Source organism: Eurypyga helias, unplaced genomic scaffold (genome assembly GCF_000690775.1).
Source record: "Eurypyga helias isolate BGI_N326 unplaced genomic scaffold, ASM69077v1 scaffold1886, whole genome shotgun sequence".
Classification (NCBI taxonomy): domain Eukaryota; kingdom Metazoa; phylum Chordata; class Aves; order Eurypygiformes; family Eurypygidae; genus Eurypyga; species Eurypyga helias.
Window position 1 is genome coordinate 128,189 of NW_010257008.1, and position 15,057 is coordinate 143,245.

Sequence of the window (15,057 nt, forward strand, 5' to 3'; positions counted from 1 at the left end):
TAAGGGTTTGAACCTATCAGTGCACCTATTAGTAAAGAGTTTGGAGTTTGGTTGAGACATTTTCACTAAAAGAATAAGGATAGTTTAAGATATGGTTATAAAGAGAAATTAATCAATTCCAGGAGTAGACAGGTGGTATCATGGCAAATTGCAGATCCAGACAAGCATGCTGTATAAAAAACAAAACTTCCAGAAATTCTAGGAGAAAGAAGAATTTCTATGCCTCTTTTTTTTCTGGAAAGAATCCAAATGACCCCTGAACTCTCTTAACAGTTTGTGGCAAGAATACATCAGGAAAAGATAGGAAGCAAGTGATAGTGTTTGGACTAGTATTAGGTTAAGAACAGTCTGAAAATGGTGTATCACTGATAAGTATGTTACTAGGTTGGGTACACAATTGTAAGTTCAGATATCTGTCAAATCATGACAAAATATTGGGGATTTACTCTGCACAAGATTAAAAAAAAATATTAGAAAAAACCCAAAGAATCTGATTCAGAAATGAAGGTATTTCACAAGTACTTTGTGTTCTGCTCTCATGAGCATTTGGCAATGAGCAGCTGAGGGTCATACTGAGAAGCCCAGGGAAATCAGCAGAAATTGTTTAGTACTGACATTTTGTTGGTTCACCTGATTGACTCTGCTTGACCCTTAGTTGTTGAGCAGTTAGGAAAGAAACAAGGCAAAATAACCATTTAAATTGTAAATCAATGTTTCTGTATTGTTTTGAGACTACTTTAAACCCTGTAGTCAATGGTCTACAGCTTACTTCAGGTGCTGTAATAGGTGGACCTTTAGTAGTAATGTTCTCATATATCAGACAAGAAGATAATACTTAAAATTATTGCAGAAAATTATGAAATGTACAGGCTAAAGGTTTTATTATCTGAGAGTAAGAGAATCTTCATGTGAATTAATTTGGAAGATTAAATTTAGGCCTTTTCTCTAAAAGTCTTTCAATTATCTGAATAAAATACAATGAGAGTTTTACTACTAATCAGTTTGGGGAATAATTTAAAACAAAACCTGTGAAAAAGTATACCAATACTATGAAAAGCAAAAGCAGCAACCACAATGCCCTCTGCCATTAAAGGAATAGACAATTATGTAAGAATTGTGCTGTGCCATAAAAACTGTAGGGTTAATTTAGGTAAATGTTTATTGAAACATGATTGAGAAATAGATATTTTCACAGAAAATATATGTAGGTATTTTTGGCTGATAGAATTTAAAAAACCCAGAAAAATTGTAAGTCAGAACTGTAAAAAAATTTGATGGAGTCCTTCTAGAAGAAATTTTAACCGAATACCTTTTTTGTGATGTTGAAAGCAGATTAAGATGCCTTGCACTAAATTTTGACCTCTCAATTCCATCTCTGCATGTTTCCTGCAGCTATGTATGGGTCCATCCAGCTACAACACTGAAATGAAATGTCAAGTTCAGTATTACGAACAAAAATTTGCATTTTCCCCCAAAAAGGGGGAATTGATGAGAGTTTTGCTTTGAATTTTTAGGGCCAGAATGATTGCAAGTTGGGCCTTCAAACAGCTGCAGCTATACAGCTGAGGAGATGCTGCATTGCAGCAGCAGTTTGCAGTGAACATCCCAGGACTGGCTTTTTTTAAATTACTTTTCCTGTCAACACCAATGTAAGGTATAATTATACATATTCTCTCAGTCCAGGCAGTAGTTTGTAACCCTTTGCATCAGCTCTGATTATCAGAGCAATTATGAATGATGTCCAGACTCTGGTGTAATCCTGCTAACAAGTCAATCACCTTAGATACTGGTGAAACAAACCATTTCTTTAAAGGAAAATGTGTTAGAAATATTAAAACAAATAAGTGAATTACTTTTCACTTTTAGTCTACTCAACGTAGAGAACGTGTTTTAGGACATACTCCTTATGGGCTTCTAGAAAGGTTTTTTACTCTAGTATCACACTGGAATTCCATGAAAATAGGTCCTAGCCCCTCCTTTTCTTTCTCCCTACAGGATAAAAGAATCCTATTTTTAATTGTTTATGGTATTTTGATTGGATGACTCCTGGTCATCATGAAATAAAGATTACACAGTTGCAATTATACTGTATATTGGACAAAGAATAGAGATTGTTCCTGAAGTTCTTATGTAGGAATTTGCTATGTTTTACCTCCTTTTTTGATCATCACAGATTTCTTGCAGGTCAGCAAATAAAACAGGTCAGTATTCTAGCCTTAATATAAAATTACTTTATCTCATAAAGTATTCATTAAATAATAAATATCTGCATTTGTAATATCACCACTAAATAGAGAGAGTGGGAAATCCTGTCAAAGTAGTGTGCATTTGACGAATAATTTGAAATAGTAAAATTAACGTAGTAGATTTTTTTACTTTGTTTTCTCTTGTGTGTTTGGGTTTTGGGGGTATTTATTGTTTGCTTGTTTTGCTGTGATTTTTTTTTTTTTTTCCTGGTCCCACTGACATGTAATCAAACAATCAAGTTTTTTTGTAAGTACGTTAACACTTCTGAATCCTTTGGGAAATATTTTACTTTAAAAGCTTTTTATGCAATTTTGGCTATTGGACTGATTGTCATAGTGTTATTTTTGTCTGAGAACCTCTGATAGTGACAGATCACAAGAGTTATGCTAATGAAATAAAGCTTCCCATGGATATAACATTGGAGAATGCAAACTACTTAAGGGCAGATGAAAGGCATACAGCAGGTGTAGCACCATTTCCCCACAAGACTGCAGTTGTATACATCCTGCAGTCAAGCAGTTTGCTGGTAGAATGAAACTAATAACAACAAACACATTTGAGCATCCCCAAACCTTTCACCAACTGACAAAGCAGCTTGATGATGGACAACTGATTCATGAAGCGCTTTAAATGGATCTGTCCCAGGTTTACTCTCTTCAGATAGCTTCATAGCACTGTGCCATCACAGACCTGCTACATGTCTGAAGGGTTGTCCAGCAAAAGAAACCTTTGAGTGCTCTAGAGATGTTGATACCTCTTCCCCTCAAACCCCTGTGTACATTCTCATCTAGCTAGACTGGCACGCATTAACTCTAGGACTGTGAAAGTATGAAGATGAATGCGAACATCTTTATGCACGCCTTTTGGTGCAGCACAGTAGCTGTTCAGTGAAAGAGAGAAACCAAACCTGCTGTGGTATGTTGTCGAGCTATTTGGATTTTTGGCTCTGTTTCTGAACATGATTTGGTTTAGTGACTCTTAGTAGTATTTGTTTTCGCAATTTTAAGAAACTAATTGGTGACATATAAATGTAGGTCACAGGTTCTTTGACTTCTACTTATAGAAAACATGTCCCAGTATTGGGCAAATGTTTACATAACAAATGGGTAATATTAGCCTGTGACAACATTTTGAACAATTGAATTTCAGTCAACGTAATTTGACAAATACGAAGGAAAATAAAGTGAGATGGCTTACTAATTTATATTTAGGTCTTTTCTCCCATTACAGAAGTAGGATTTTGGTTTTGGTTTGGTGGTGGTTATTTTGGGGTTTTTTTTGTCAATATACTGCCATTAAAATTTGGTCCTTTCCATTGGCATCTCTGAAGTCAAATCCAACTCTTGTCATGGTCCTTACATACTGATGTGGACAAATTAGCTGATACGTAAATTATAGTAGAAGTACATTATAGCACATTACATTTCTTGGGTAGCTACAGATGGCATTAAATGGTAAGTTGTGCTTTGTTCTTACATCCAGTCAGAAGAAATAGAAAATCATGTGTGTGGAATTTCCTATGTGTATGGCAAATTGATCACACCTGAAAATATTTGCTGGACGTCTAGCATAAAATGCGTAAAACTTAAATCTCTAACCTTCCTTTTGCTGTTGCCTGGACACAAGCTTTCCTTTAAGACCATCAGCCTTCTGAGTCTGTTTCTTTCATGGGTAAACAAGTAATTTTGTCAGAGAGATCAGACTAGCAATTGAAGTTCAGATAAAGTGCCTAGATTTACACATTCTCTCCTCATTTTCCATATTTTAACCTTATATCCCCTGTGAAAGGCTGTATTCCAAGCAGCAGTGCACTCTGGAGACCAACACTCATTTTTAAAATTCTGTGTTAGTATTAATAATTTAAGGTAGTATGGGTTTGGATGCAGGTTATACAGGCTTTCTGTCTGAAATGTAGAAAAGCATTCGTTATTTATCTGCGTTAAGAAGAATATTAGCAAAACTAAATGTTATCTGTGTTTGAGTAATTAATTTTTACTTTTCTCCAGGAAGAGTAGTCAGTTCTTCCCAAGACTTACAGGAAATCAAGTCAGACTTTAAAATGTTTCTTGTGGAAAGCCAATCAAAATACGGTGTTAAAGTCTCTTCTTTATTCATTGTACTTTTTCCTGGCATTCAAATAACTGCTAGGGCATACAGTAAATGTCACTAAGGTATTACTTCAGGACATGGTTGAGTAACTTTGCATAATGAGACCTACTTCTGATTGTCTAATTAGTTATGCATAGCTGTAGCAATGCAAAGCTATGCCTCAAATAGAAACCTATTGTCATAGGTTACTTGATTGCATGAGAATGGCTTTTGCCTGTATTCCTCTCTTTGTAATGACCAATGCCACTGGTGTCTGTAAAACGTTGTAACAACTTTTTCATGCAACTGCATCAGCTGTATATTTTAATTAGTTTTTCAATATGTCAGTCATCACATTTGAAAAAGTAATCCTACCATGCATTAAATTCCCCAGTAAAAAAAAGAAACGTGTATTCTCTTTCTTCCTTTCAAATTTTTACTAGGAAGGCCAGTATAATTTCAAAATAAAATGAGATAAGCTTGCAAGTCATCCTTTTACTCCGATCAGGAACCAGTCTTCATATTCAATTTGCCTTGACACCATCTCATGAATGTCTGACTTTGTTTTATGTCTTGGTAGGTCAAAAATTTCCACAACAGTAGCAACTATCACACCTCAGAGGAGTGAGACAATTGTTAATGTAGAGGAAGTAGGAACTCTTTCTGACTCATATTCCATCCTTAGGAAAGCTGCATAGTAGAGTCAAGATTGTTTAATTTGTGGCCTGACATTTATTAGCTTCTGCAAGATAGGAAGATCAAGAAAAGTATAGAGCCAAAGGTGCTGTCCTCTTTTAATTCTCTTGTACTCTTCTCAAGCTCCTAAACCAGAGTCCTGCTGTGTTCTCAGGCCTTTTATCAAGACTTGTTGCCGTGGCCAAGAGAGATCAAGAATGCCTTTCTAAGGCATTCTAATGTAAGAACAATAGAACTTTTGGGCATGATAATGTAACTGAGCCAAGACATAAAATACATAACTGACCTACTAGAAAAATTTTTGAAGATGGTTAAATTCTATACAGTCCCACCCTTTCCTTTTGGTCTGCCAGGACTGTGAAGTTGCCAAGGATTGTAAGAGGAGAAAATGTTAAAGGATCAATTTGACTGCTCTTTTTGAGAATTAAAAGGTTGTTTGGTTTTGTGGTTTTGTTTTTTTTTTTTTAATCCAGTACCCCAAATTCTCCAGGGGTATAAGATCAATTTATCATTTGTCTTATCCAGATGGTAATAAATGAACGGTTTCACCACAGGGCTTACTATCCAAAATATTCTTAGAGGAATATAAATGAATGCATCCTTTACAGTGGCCAGATGGCAATTCAGAAGACGATTCCATGTTCTAGTCATTATACAGCTTCTTCTATATTGCATAAACCTATTCTGGCTTATTTTAGTTCACCATCTGAAGAAAGAACATCATCTGAGTGGCCAATCCAAATTGGTGCTGCTAAAATCTTAATACCAGTCACATATTGTCTGTCCCTATAGAGAAAAATGTGTTTTTATACTTTCTTAGAAAATCTATGAAGATAAGTTAATGTCAAAAAAACAGTGACTGAATCTCCATATAGTTCAGTATATACAATAATCAGTCTTTTATTTTTATAGTGAACTTATCCTATCCAGCATTGACATTGATGCAACTGGAGAATGGGAGTGCCTAGTCAACAACTCGTACGGAAATAGCACTAAACAGGTAGAGATTGTGGTACTTGAAACGGCTGCACCCTACTGCCCTGCTGAAAGAATTATTAACAATAAGGGAGATTTCAGGTATGATTTTATGGTTTTACTGTTTCATATATTAATATAGATATGGACCATATTCATGCTTACATGATACTTCAGTGTCAGTTTTGAAGATGTCCCTTATTTTACTTGTCTTTTTTATGTAATATAGTAGGAAGGAGGAGCACTGTGTGATTTTTATGGGAAACAGCAGCTAGTGCTTCAAGAGCAGCAGTGGTTTGTGAAAGTCAGAGGATCTTTGTTCTAATTCCTCAATATGATATGGAAAATTTCAAAAGAAGTAGGCTCTTTACAGCTAAATGAGAGAGGGGTCACAATTATTCTTGGTGTTTTCTAAATTATAGAATAAGGTAACACTGCATTGAAGCATTAAAAGATTAAATCTTCAGTAGTTTTCTGATCTGCTGCTGTTCTGCTGGCTTTGTTCAACTGAGATTAGAGGTACCAAATAACATAAAACTGTTTGTAAAACATTTCACTGAAGAGAATCAAAATAGCAAGTAAACCTACTTAGTAAAACAAACACATTGTTTGAGGTGAACTTAAGGACACACGCAGTTCCATCAATATATCACATGATTAGAAAAAAATCTGTCCTGCTATCTGAATCTTAGAGTCTGCACAATTTTTTGACTAAATGTAATTTTTGTTTCATCTTTACTTTTATCTACACGTGCTGGTGTTTGGGTGTGGGTTTTTTTGGTTCCCCCCCCCCGGTCAATCCCCATAAACTGAAGAAAAAGTAAAGAATTTTGTGGAATTTGGTATTTTTTTTAGTTAGCTTGAAAATACTTCAATGATATGCACAAAGCTCTTAAACAAAATATAATTACCTGCTTGACAATAACACTGATGTATGATGGCATTCCCATTGAGAAATCAAGAAGGTAATTTGTTACCAAGTGAATTATAATAAGAATTCAGCTTGAATAGTTAATGAAAGGAAAAGTAGATGAGAGAGGAAGCTGCCAGAACTTTCTGCAAATACTTCTGATCTGAAAGACTGTCTTCATTTTCAAGTTACTTTTAGAACTTTTTCAAAGGCATTTTACTACTATTTCTTGTTTTTGAATACAAATAAAAGAATGAAGTAGAAAGAAGTGGAAAAACCTACTCACATATTCTGTTTTCTATTTACTATGAGGCTATTTCATTAAATGTTAACCTCAGTGTCAGTAAGAATGTCACATTTTCAGAACATATATTTATATACATATTTAATCAATTTATATGGATTAAAATCCATTAGAGGTCTTTGATAATCTCAGCTAAAGGCTTTTTTTTATCAGGAAAACTGTCATTGTATTTTCTCCTAGCGGACATGCTTAAATGTATTTTAATGAGATCTTTTAAAATATATATACTTCCTGTCAGTAACACATCTTGAATCTTTTAGATGACAACCTTATGAAGTTCACATTCTTGCCATAAAATGACATCCTTTACTTCATAAATAAGTACATATAAATTCTACAGACTGCACAAACTAACACCATGGGCATTTCCTTACAAACGTCTTTGAAGTATGTAAGCAAGTATGTAAGTAGATAGAGTTGAACCTCTAAAACAAAGCTAGAAAAAACAGTTATTTTATTGGGGAAAAAAAAGGAAAAAGACCATCAACTGTTAGTGAAGCATGGTTCTTTCAGTTGACCAGTCTTGGTGGTATTTATAATTGCACAACTGCAGTAAGAATTAGGGTACTGTTAGTCAGATTGAACTAGGCCTTATGTACTATGAGTTTTTCTCTATGATGGCCATATTTTGCTCATTTTTTGTTTCTTAGCTCTCTGTAAGACCATTCTGAAATGCAAATGGTAATGTTATTATGTCCTATCATTCCTATTCATAAAAGCCAGACTCTGCTACCTATGCTAATACTAGTTTCAGGATTATCTCTTTAGTTTTACTTTTGATGTAAGTTGCTACTCAGTATGGCCCAATTGCATTAATGCAAATGTTTTGCTAAAAATAATATTTCAGCCTAGAGGCAAAAGGAGAATATAGTATTGCACATATTTTGATTGGTTTTGTGAAGCTCCTTTCATGGTTCATTTTACATCAGCTGTTTTTACATCACAAAATGAATTATTCCATTAACAGTTAGCTGTGACATATGAAAATATTTTTCTTATTATCATTGTTTGAAACAAGGAAAATTTAATAGCCCAAAACTTGTCAGTATATTATGTAACACTGTCCAATGGACCTGTAATGTGTAACTAAGAGGGGCTAATATGTACGTTTGAGCAAAGGTTGATTGTCAAGGTGTGGCTTCACTGTCAGGCAGAATATTTTTATGATTGATTGAGTTCAGTCATTACATCAGTGCAATTAAAAAACCATATCCTTTCCAGACATGCTGACTTGCTGATGATACGTGTCTGGTTTTCTTTGATTTCTCCCAGTTATCTGATCCTGCTGTGTCCACACTAGCCTGGAAATGACAATGGATTTGGTACTAAAAAAAAAAAAAATCCCAGTTGTGCTGTTTTAGAGAATGCAGCAGATATACAGAAAAAGTGTGTTGTATAATAGACCCATGAGCTAAATAGAAGAATTCTGGCTGCTCTTGATTTATAGTTTGTATTCAAAGACTGTTTTGGAATTTCACTATATAAATCATGTATACCTAAATAGGTAATTTTTGAGGGCTATCTCCTTACTCCCCCATCAGACATCTCTCTGCTGAAATCTTGTTTATTGGTTTCTGATACATTCAGAGATTTTGCTTTTCTTGGTGGTGGAGAGGGCTTTGTAGCATGGGGTCAAAATGCAAATAAAAGATTGTGAGGTGCATTTTGAGCATTTACCTTTTACAACATCTAGTAATAGAATTTTGGTTTTTTTTGTTTATCAACTTAGTGCTCTTCTTTGTGCCATCTGCAAAGATGAATGTAGGGAATGTTTCTCCTTAACACCAAATACCTTCCTGGAATTAATGCAGAAATAATGTGTGACCAGCCAGACTCAAACCTGCATAATTTTGACTTTTTCCAAGGAATTAATTAATAGAACATAATAAGTTAAAATTTTAAATAGCCTTTTTTTTCTCATATATTCTGGATATTTTTGCTTTACTGTAAATTGCCCTTAAATATGAAGTTTCAAGTTGTAATTTTTTGTTATCATGTTGTTCACAGATGGCCCAAAACTTTGGCTGGGATAACTGCTTACCATCCCTGTCTCCAGTATTCATTTAACTCCATTGCCTTTCACAATGGTGCAGAAGAGTCTAAGGCATGGCGTAAATGTAATCGAACTGGACGTTGGGATGAAGAAAACTATTCTGAATGTCCTTATTCACAAGAAGTAACTCAAGTTCTTCATGCTTTTAGTCAGGTAATGTTATAAAATCCAGGTCTTCCCTTCTCTAGTACTGATTTTATTGAATAGCTTGCAAGAAATATCTGTTCAGCCACAAGTTTGGGATAGCTGGATTTCTAAAAAAATGTTTTACTTGAAACACAATATGTTTGGTAATTGAAGTTGTAGTAGGAACAAGGAACAAAACAATAGTAGTAGGAACAAAACAATACTGCCTTTATTTTAATATTTTTTTCTCTGGTTTCCTGGAGTCTAGATGACCATAAGTAATGTTGGTGGGGTCATCAGTACTTCACTTCAGGTCTTTCTTTGTCTTCTCCTCATGCATTTTTACCAGAAAGATGTTAATTTCTCTCAAAGCTCTGTACCAGTTTTGTCAGTTTAAGTGCCTTTCCTCATTGCCATTGTCCATAAAGTATGTAAAAGAGTTGCAGAAGTTAGGCCTACTTTAGAATTCCTTTTTGATGTCTCCCAAAAAAAGCGGTTCTTAAGTGTTTTCTTATGAGTGAGGAAAAGAGAGAGTGAGATAAAAAAGTAAATGGGTAGAAGTCAATGAGAAAGAAAGAGCATAACAGGGAAGAGCAAGGAGGATGGCACAGACCTGCTACTGCCATATTAACTTTTACAACTTTCAGTTTCCTTGCTCATTTCTTTCACACCGCTATAACTTTGTCTTCAGATGTGTTCATACTTAAATAGGAATAATTACTATATTAAGAGAGCCAGTGCAATTATAGGTTAATAAAATAGTTAGGAAGGTCTTTAAATTCCAGTTCATTCTCCTGTAAGCAATGAGGTTAGACCAGGTTTTTCAAGGCTTCAACTACTCAGGTCTTTAAAACCTCTGAGGATGGAGGCTGCATAACCTCTGAGAGTAACCTATTCAAATGACTGACTATCCTCATGGCAGGAAAGGTCTTCTTCATGAACAGTCTTAGCTTCTTTCAAGTCAATACCATGGTCCCTTGTTCTCCCACCACGCACCACTATATATAAGAACGCCCATTGATACTGTTGTCATGATGATCTAAAGATAGGGGCAAGGCAAGGTTAGTAGCTTGGTATGATATTTTATGAGGCCGGTTAGTTACAGTCTAGAAAAAGTAGAAAAATATGTTCAAAATTTGTTGGCCTGTTGTGGTGGAGTCTTCAGATAACAACAGTGAAATCTAAGACCTAATGCTGAAGATACATTCATATGCCTCTGAAATTTATGTCTGTGGTACTACTGATGCATATAACTTTTTGAAATTATAGCAAGCATTATATAAATGGATGCAATCTCCAATTTTAAAAAAGGAATGAAGCTAACTGGCTTATTACACCTAACAATTGTGATGTATTTTCAGATGCACATCAATTTGACGACCGTGCTTGAATTTTCCCGCCAGCTGACAGCCTACACAAGAGGTGCTTCCCACTTTGCAGATAAAATGGATGTTATATATTTGGCTTATATAATGGAGAAGTTAATTGTCTTCGTGGATGAATTTGAAGATGTAAGATATCTTCTCTATGCTCAAAAAAAAATCACTTAGAAGTGAAGTCTTCACATATGGCCCTGTTCTTAATGTATGTAGGCTCACACTGAAGAGTAGCTTCTAAAATTGATTGCTGATATTCTGATTGCTGGTATTTTCTTTTTTGTTTTAATTTCTACCATGTCTAACATACCAGAATGAACTCAAGGTGCCTCTCCATCTGGCCACTGGAGTTACATATGCTTCTTTTGTCTTCTCTGTTTCATCTGCAAGTTTTCACTGAGTTTTGAAAGCAAGTATCACTTCATGGGGAGAGAAAATATGTCTTTAAGGGCAACTTCCTACAGAAACTTTTAGCATAATGTATGGCCTTTTTACAAGGAAATCTAATCAGAGAGTTATGCAAACCCTATGGGAAAAATAGGTTTTTACAGAGAACAGCAATGTTCATCATAGTTTTTACTGTTAATGTTCAGAGTAACTGCTTGCATAAAGATTTCATAACCTGTAATTTTTATACATGATAGCTATAGTTAAAACATTTTGTTTTCTTTTGGTTTGGCAATTTTTATTCTATTCTGGCTCTGGGGATTGTAACAGTTAACATTTTAGTGCCAATTTGCGAAAGCCTCCAACTTCAATTTCATCATTATAAGCCAGAGCTAAAGTGTATTATTAAGTGCTCTCCAAGAATCATGTTTCAAACCTACAACTGTATTTGAGCTGAAAATCTTGATAAGATCTTACTGCTTTCTGACAAAACAAAAATTTACCATCTAAAAGAAACAGTTAGATTCACCATAAAGCCTCTTTATTTTTCTAGGAGTTGATGCGTTATCTAATAAAACTCAGCACTATCACTAATCTTTTAATCAATTTCTTCCACCTTTCAAATACATTTCAGTTTCTGGTTTCTGGTATCAAAATATCTCCATCTCCACCACTGATCTCTACGGCTTTTACTTCACAATCCCTTATTGTTTTCATAATTTAGAACATTTCTTCTAATTTGTCTTTGCTTTCTTCTACTGTTTTGAACTTTACACTGTTTCCTCTCTGTCAAGTTCACTAAGTAGGTTTCTCCTTCATTGAGCTCTTTACCAACACCCATTTCTTATCTCTCAGTCATAATGTACAAAAATACATGTGAAGTTCTTGTCAGTAGTTTCAGACATGAGGCTGCATGCATGTAATTATAAGTAGGATTGAACTTAATTTAATACAAGGCAACAAATGAACAAAGGTACATTAGTTTAGAATTGACTAGCAGCTGAAACTACAGTTACATAAAACCATTAGAAATAAATGAAAATGCATACACAGAGGTTTTCTGTGATTTATCAAAATAATTTTAAAATAATTTTAAAATAATTTTAGCTAAACTACTACAGTTTCTATACATCTTCTCTTGGAAGGTCCTCTCCCAGTCAGCTCAGAGTTATTCATTTTTATACAAGTTAGAGGTAAGTTGTCCAATCTGGTGGTCCACCTCTCAAACTGGAGAGCTTCAACAGCTGCACTGGGAACGTATTTTCCATATACTACAACTTTTTTGCCAGGAAGATATACACATATTAGCCCAAATTTTTATATTTCTTAATGCCATGACTTTACTCTTCATTAATGCACTTAATTATAATATAAATTACTTCCTCTTCTTATTTCTTTCATTTTCTATATTTATAGACTGTTGTTCTGCCCTCAATAAGTTACTGCTTAGCTGATTGGTGTATGCTTTAGATGTTTCTCATAAATCACTCCAGCCTCTTAATGTGTTTTATTATTATTCATTGTATCAATAACTCTGTCACATTGTCAAAAGCCATCTAGAATTATTTAGTAACTATGTTCTCAGAAATAGATTAAATATTTCAGGAACAGTCACATGAAATTTCACATATAGTCTTATTATTCCTGTGTCCCTTGCAATGCATGTGAAATCTATGTATTTTTTTATTGAAAATGCAGAACTAACTTCATAACCTCAGTCATTACTTAAACCTTTTTCACCGTTGCTGAATTTCTTGTTTCCTTCCCACTGAATTAACTGTGTATTTGCATTATTTTTCTGTTTCAATTAGTTTGGCTCTTCAGCCTCTTGAACTTTTCTTTAGCAATACATCTCTCAGTCATTTGTTTCCCTTCTACATAATTTTTAATTCAGGTTTATTTGTAATAAGTTTGTATATCTGTGGCATATCTTTTCCTTCAAAAATAATGGCAATGTTCATTTTGAAATCTCACTCAAATTAAGTTTTAGAATTTTAAAAAGAAAATATTTTCATTTCAATTTGAAATAATCACAAAAATATCCACAGGCATATATATTCTTTCTAAATGTAATATACTAATAAAAATTGGAAAGACGTAGGCATACTTAGCAAAATCTGCAAAATGTCATTTGGCAAAACAAAGATTTCTCACTTTGAGTTAGACACAATAGTGAATTGAAACATCTAAAGCTATAAGTCCACACATTCTGTATAGCCAATGAGATGATATAGGTTTATAGCAGCACCAGACATATCTTAAATTTACCCCACTATCTCTGTAACAAAAATATCTTTCAAATATATTTTCTCTTTTTTTTTTTTTCCTCCTAAAGGTTCTATGATTAAACATGACCTAGTTCTTTAGACGAGCATGGTCAATTTTAGTTAGTTTAAGAAAGACAATGATAATTTGGGGATTCCATTTATTGCTCAATGAAAGACTCAAAATTTGTGTTGTATCTTGAAGATAAGCTTTAAAATTGTGAATAAAAAAAGCCCTTTCTTGAAGTCAGTTGCACTTTTCTTTTCTTGGTCTTTATTTTTCAGTCCATTTAATTTTCTTAATAGATGCAAAACTGTTATTGAATTATGGTTACCAAGAGAAATAAGGTGCCTGCTTTCAGTTGTACTCTTGTGTACTCTTTTCTTATATTTCTGAGTTTTACAGACAATACCATTCTTGGGTTTTGGTTTTTTCTCTTCCAGATTGGGGATGCTCTTATTGAAATTGCCAGCAATATAATGTTGGTTGATGACCATGTATTGTGGATGGCTCAAAAGGAAGACAAAGCCTGCACCAGGATTGTACGATGTGTGGAACATATTGCAAGTCAAATACTCACCAGCAATATTCAAGTTATATCAAAGGTATTTAATAAAATTACAAAGGTTTCTGTCAGAATTTAATTATAAAATGTCTTTTTTTTTTTTACTAATTTTTACTCATTTTTTGAGTATTGCTGATGGTATTAAAAAGTGTTTTCCCAGACTTTGATTTATTGTATCTATTTTTACAATACACTATTCACAACACTATATTTCTAATGTCCTTACTATTCAAACAGTTTCTATTTTCTTGACATTATAATATATTGGTTTATTTTGAAAGGTCCAAGTTAAGTGAGTGAAATTTTTAATAAGAGAAGATAACATGCTCCCTCATTGCTTGAAGATTTTAACATGCCTTTCTGAGAGGATTCAAGACAATACTTGCTTAAAGCATTTTGAAAAAAATAAAAACAAGAATATTTTGTTATAAAGATTACTAATTTGTGTGCAGCTTTGATTTTTAGAAGCAAACTGTAGCAGTATGAAATAAATTTTCTTACTCTTTGGCCTCTACCCACATGAATTTGTCAGTTTTATTCTGAGGGAGTGTCATTTGGAGATTGAGAAACTGTCTTTTTGCCAGTTTAAACATCTAAATAGCAGAAATGCATCTAAATTAGAAGTTTGAAACTTACCCTTTTAGAGTTACAGTTAAACATTTCAAAGCCTTATTGCTTCTTGGGTTGGTTTACTTGCTTCCTTGATTTTAAACAACCTTTATTATTTCCTCAATTTTCCACTGCATTTACATGAACACACTATTTAAAAGTGAGGTCATTGTTAGTTTCAATTACAGCCATAAGAATAAAAAAAATGGAGTTATATAGGCTGAGCTGAATTACAGTGTGAGCCAAATAGCTTAATGACCTTACTTCACTGTATATTTTCAGAAAAGCAGTCTTTCAAATAAATAAAAAAATATACTAGACTATTTTATAAAGGATTTTTTTATTTAACTCCCTTTTACATAAAAGAATTAAATTTGTTTAAAATATTTATTTATTTATGTTAAATACATAGGGACAATAATGTGCCTTTTAGAAGTATTTGGCAATGTGACAGCT

At 33.7% G+C, this 15,057-nt stretch overlaps 1 protein-coding gene across 1 annotated transcript in view; it reads left to right on the forward strand.

The window, feature by feature from the left end:
• LOC104511287 (probable G-protein coupled receptor 125) overlaps positions 1–15,057 on the forward strand; it is a 183,816-nt gene that overhangs the window by 89,033 nt on the left and 79,726 nt on the right. Inside the window, exons 7-10 of the mRNA XM_010153843.1 lie at positions 5,944–6,108; positions 9,228–9,426; positions 10,761–10,910; positions 13,871–14,032. Coding sequence (XP_010152145.1) covers positions 5,944–6,108; positions 9,228–9,426; positions 10,761–10,910; positions 13,871–14,032 — 676 coding nt within the window. The remainder of the gene's footprint in view (positions 1–5,943; positions 6,109–9,227; positions 9,427–10,760; positions 10,911–13,870; positions 14,033–15,057) is intronic.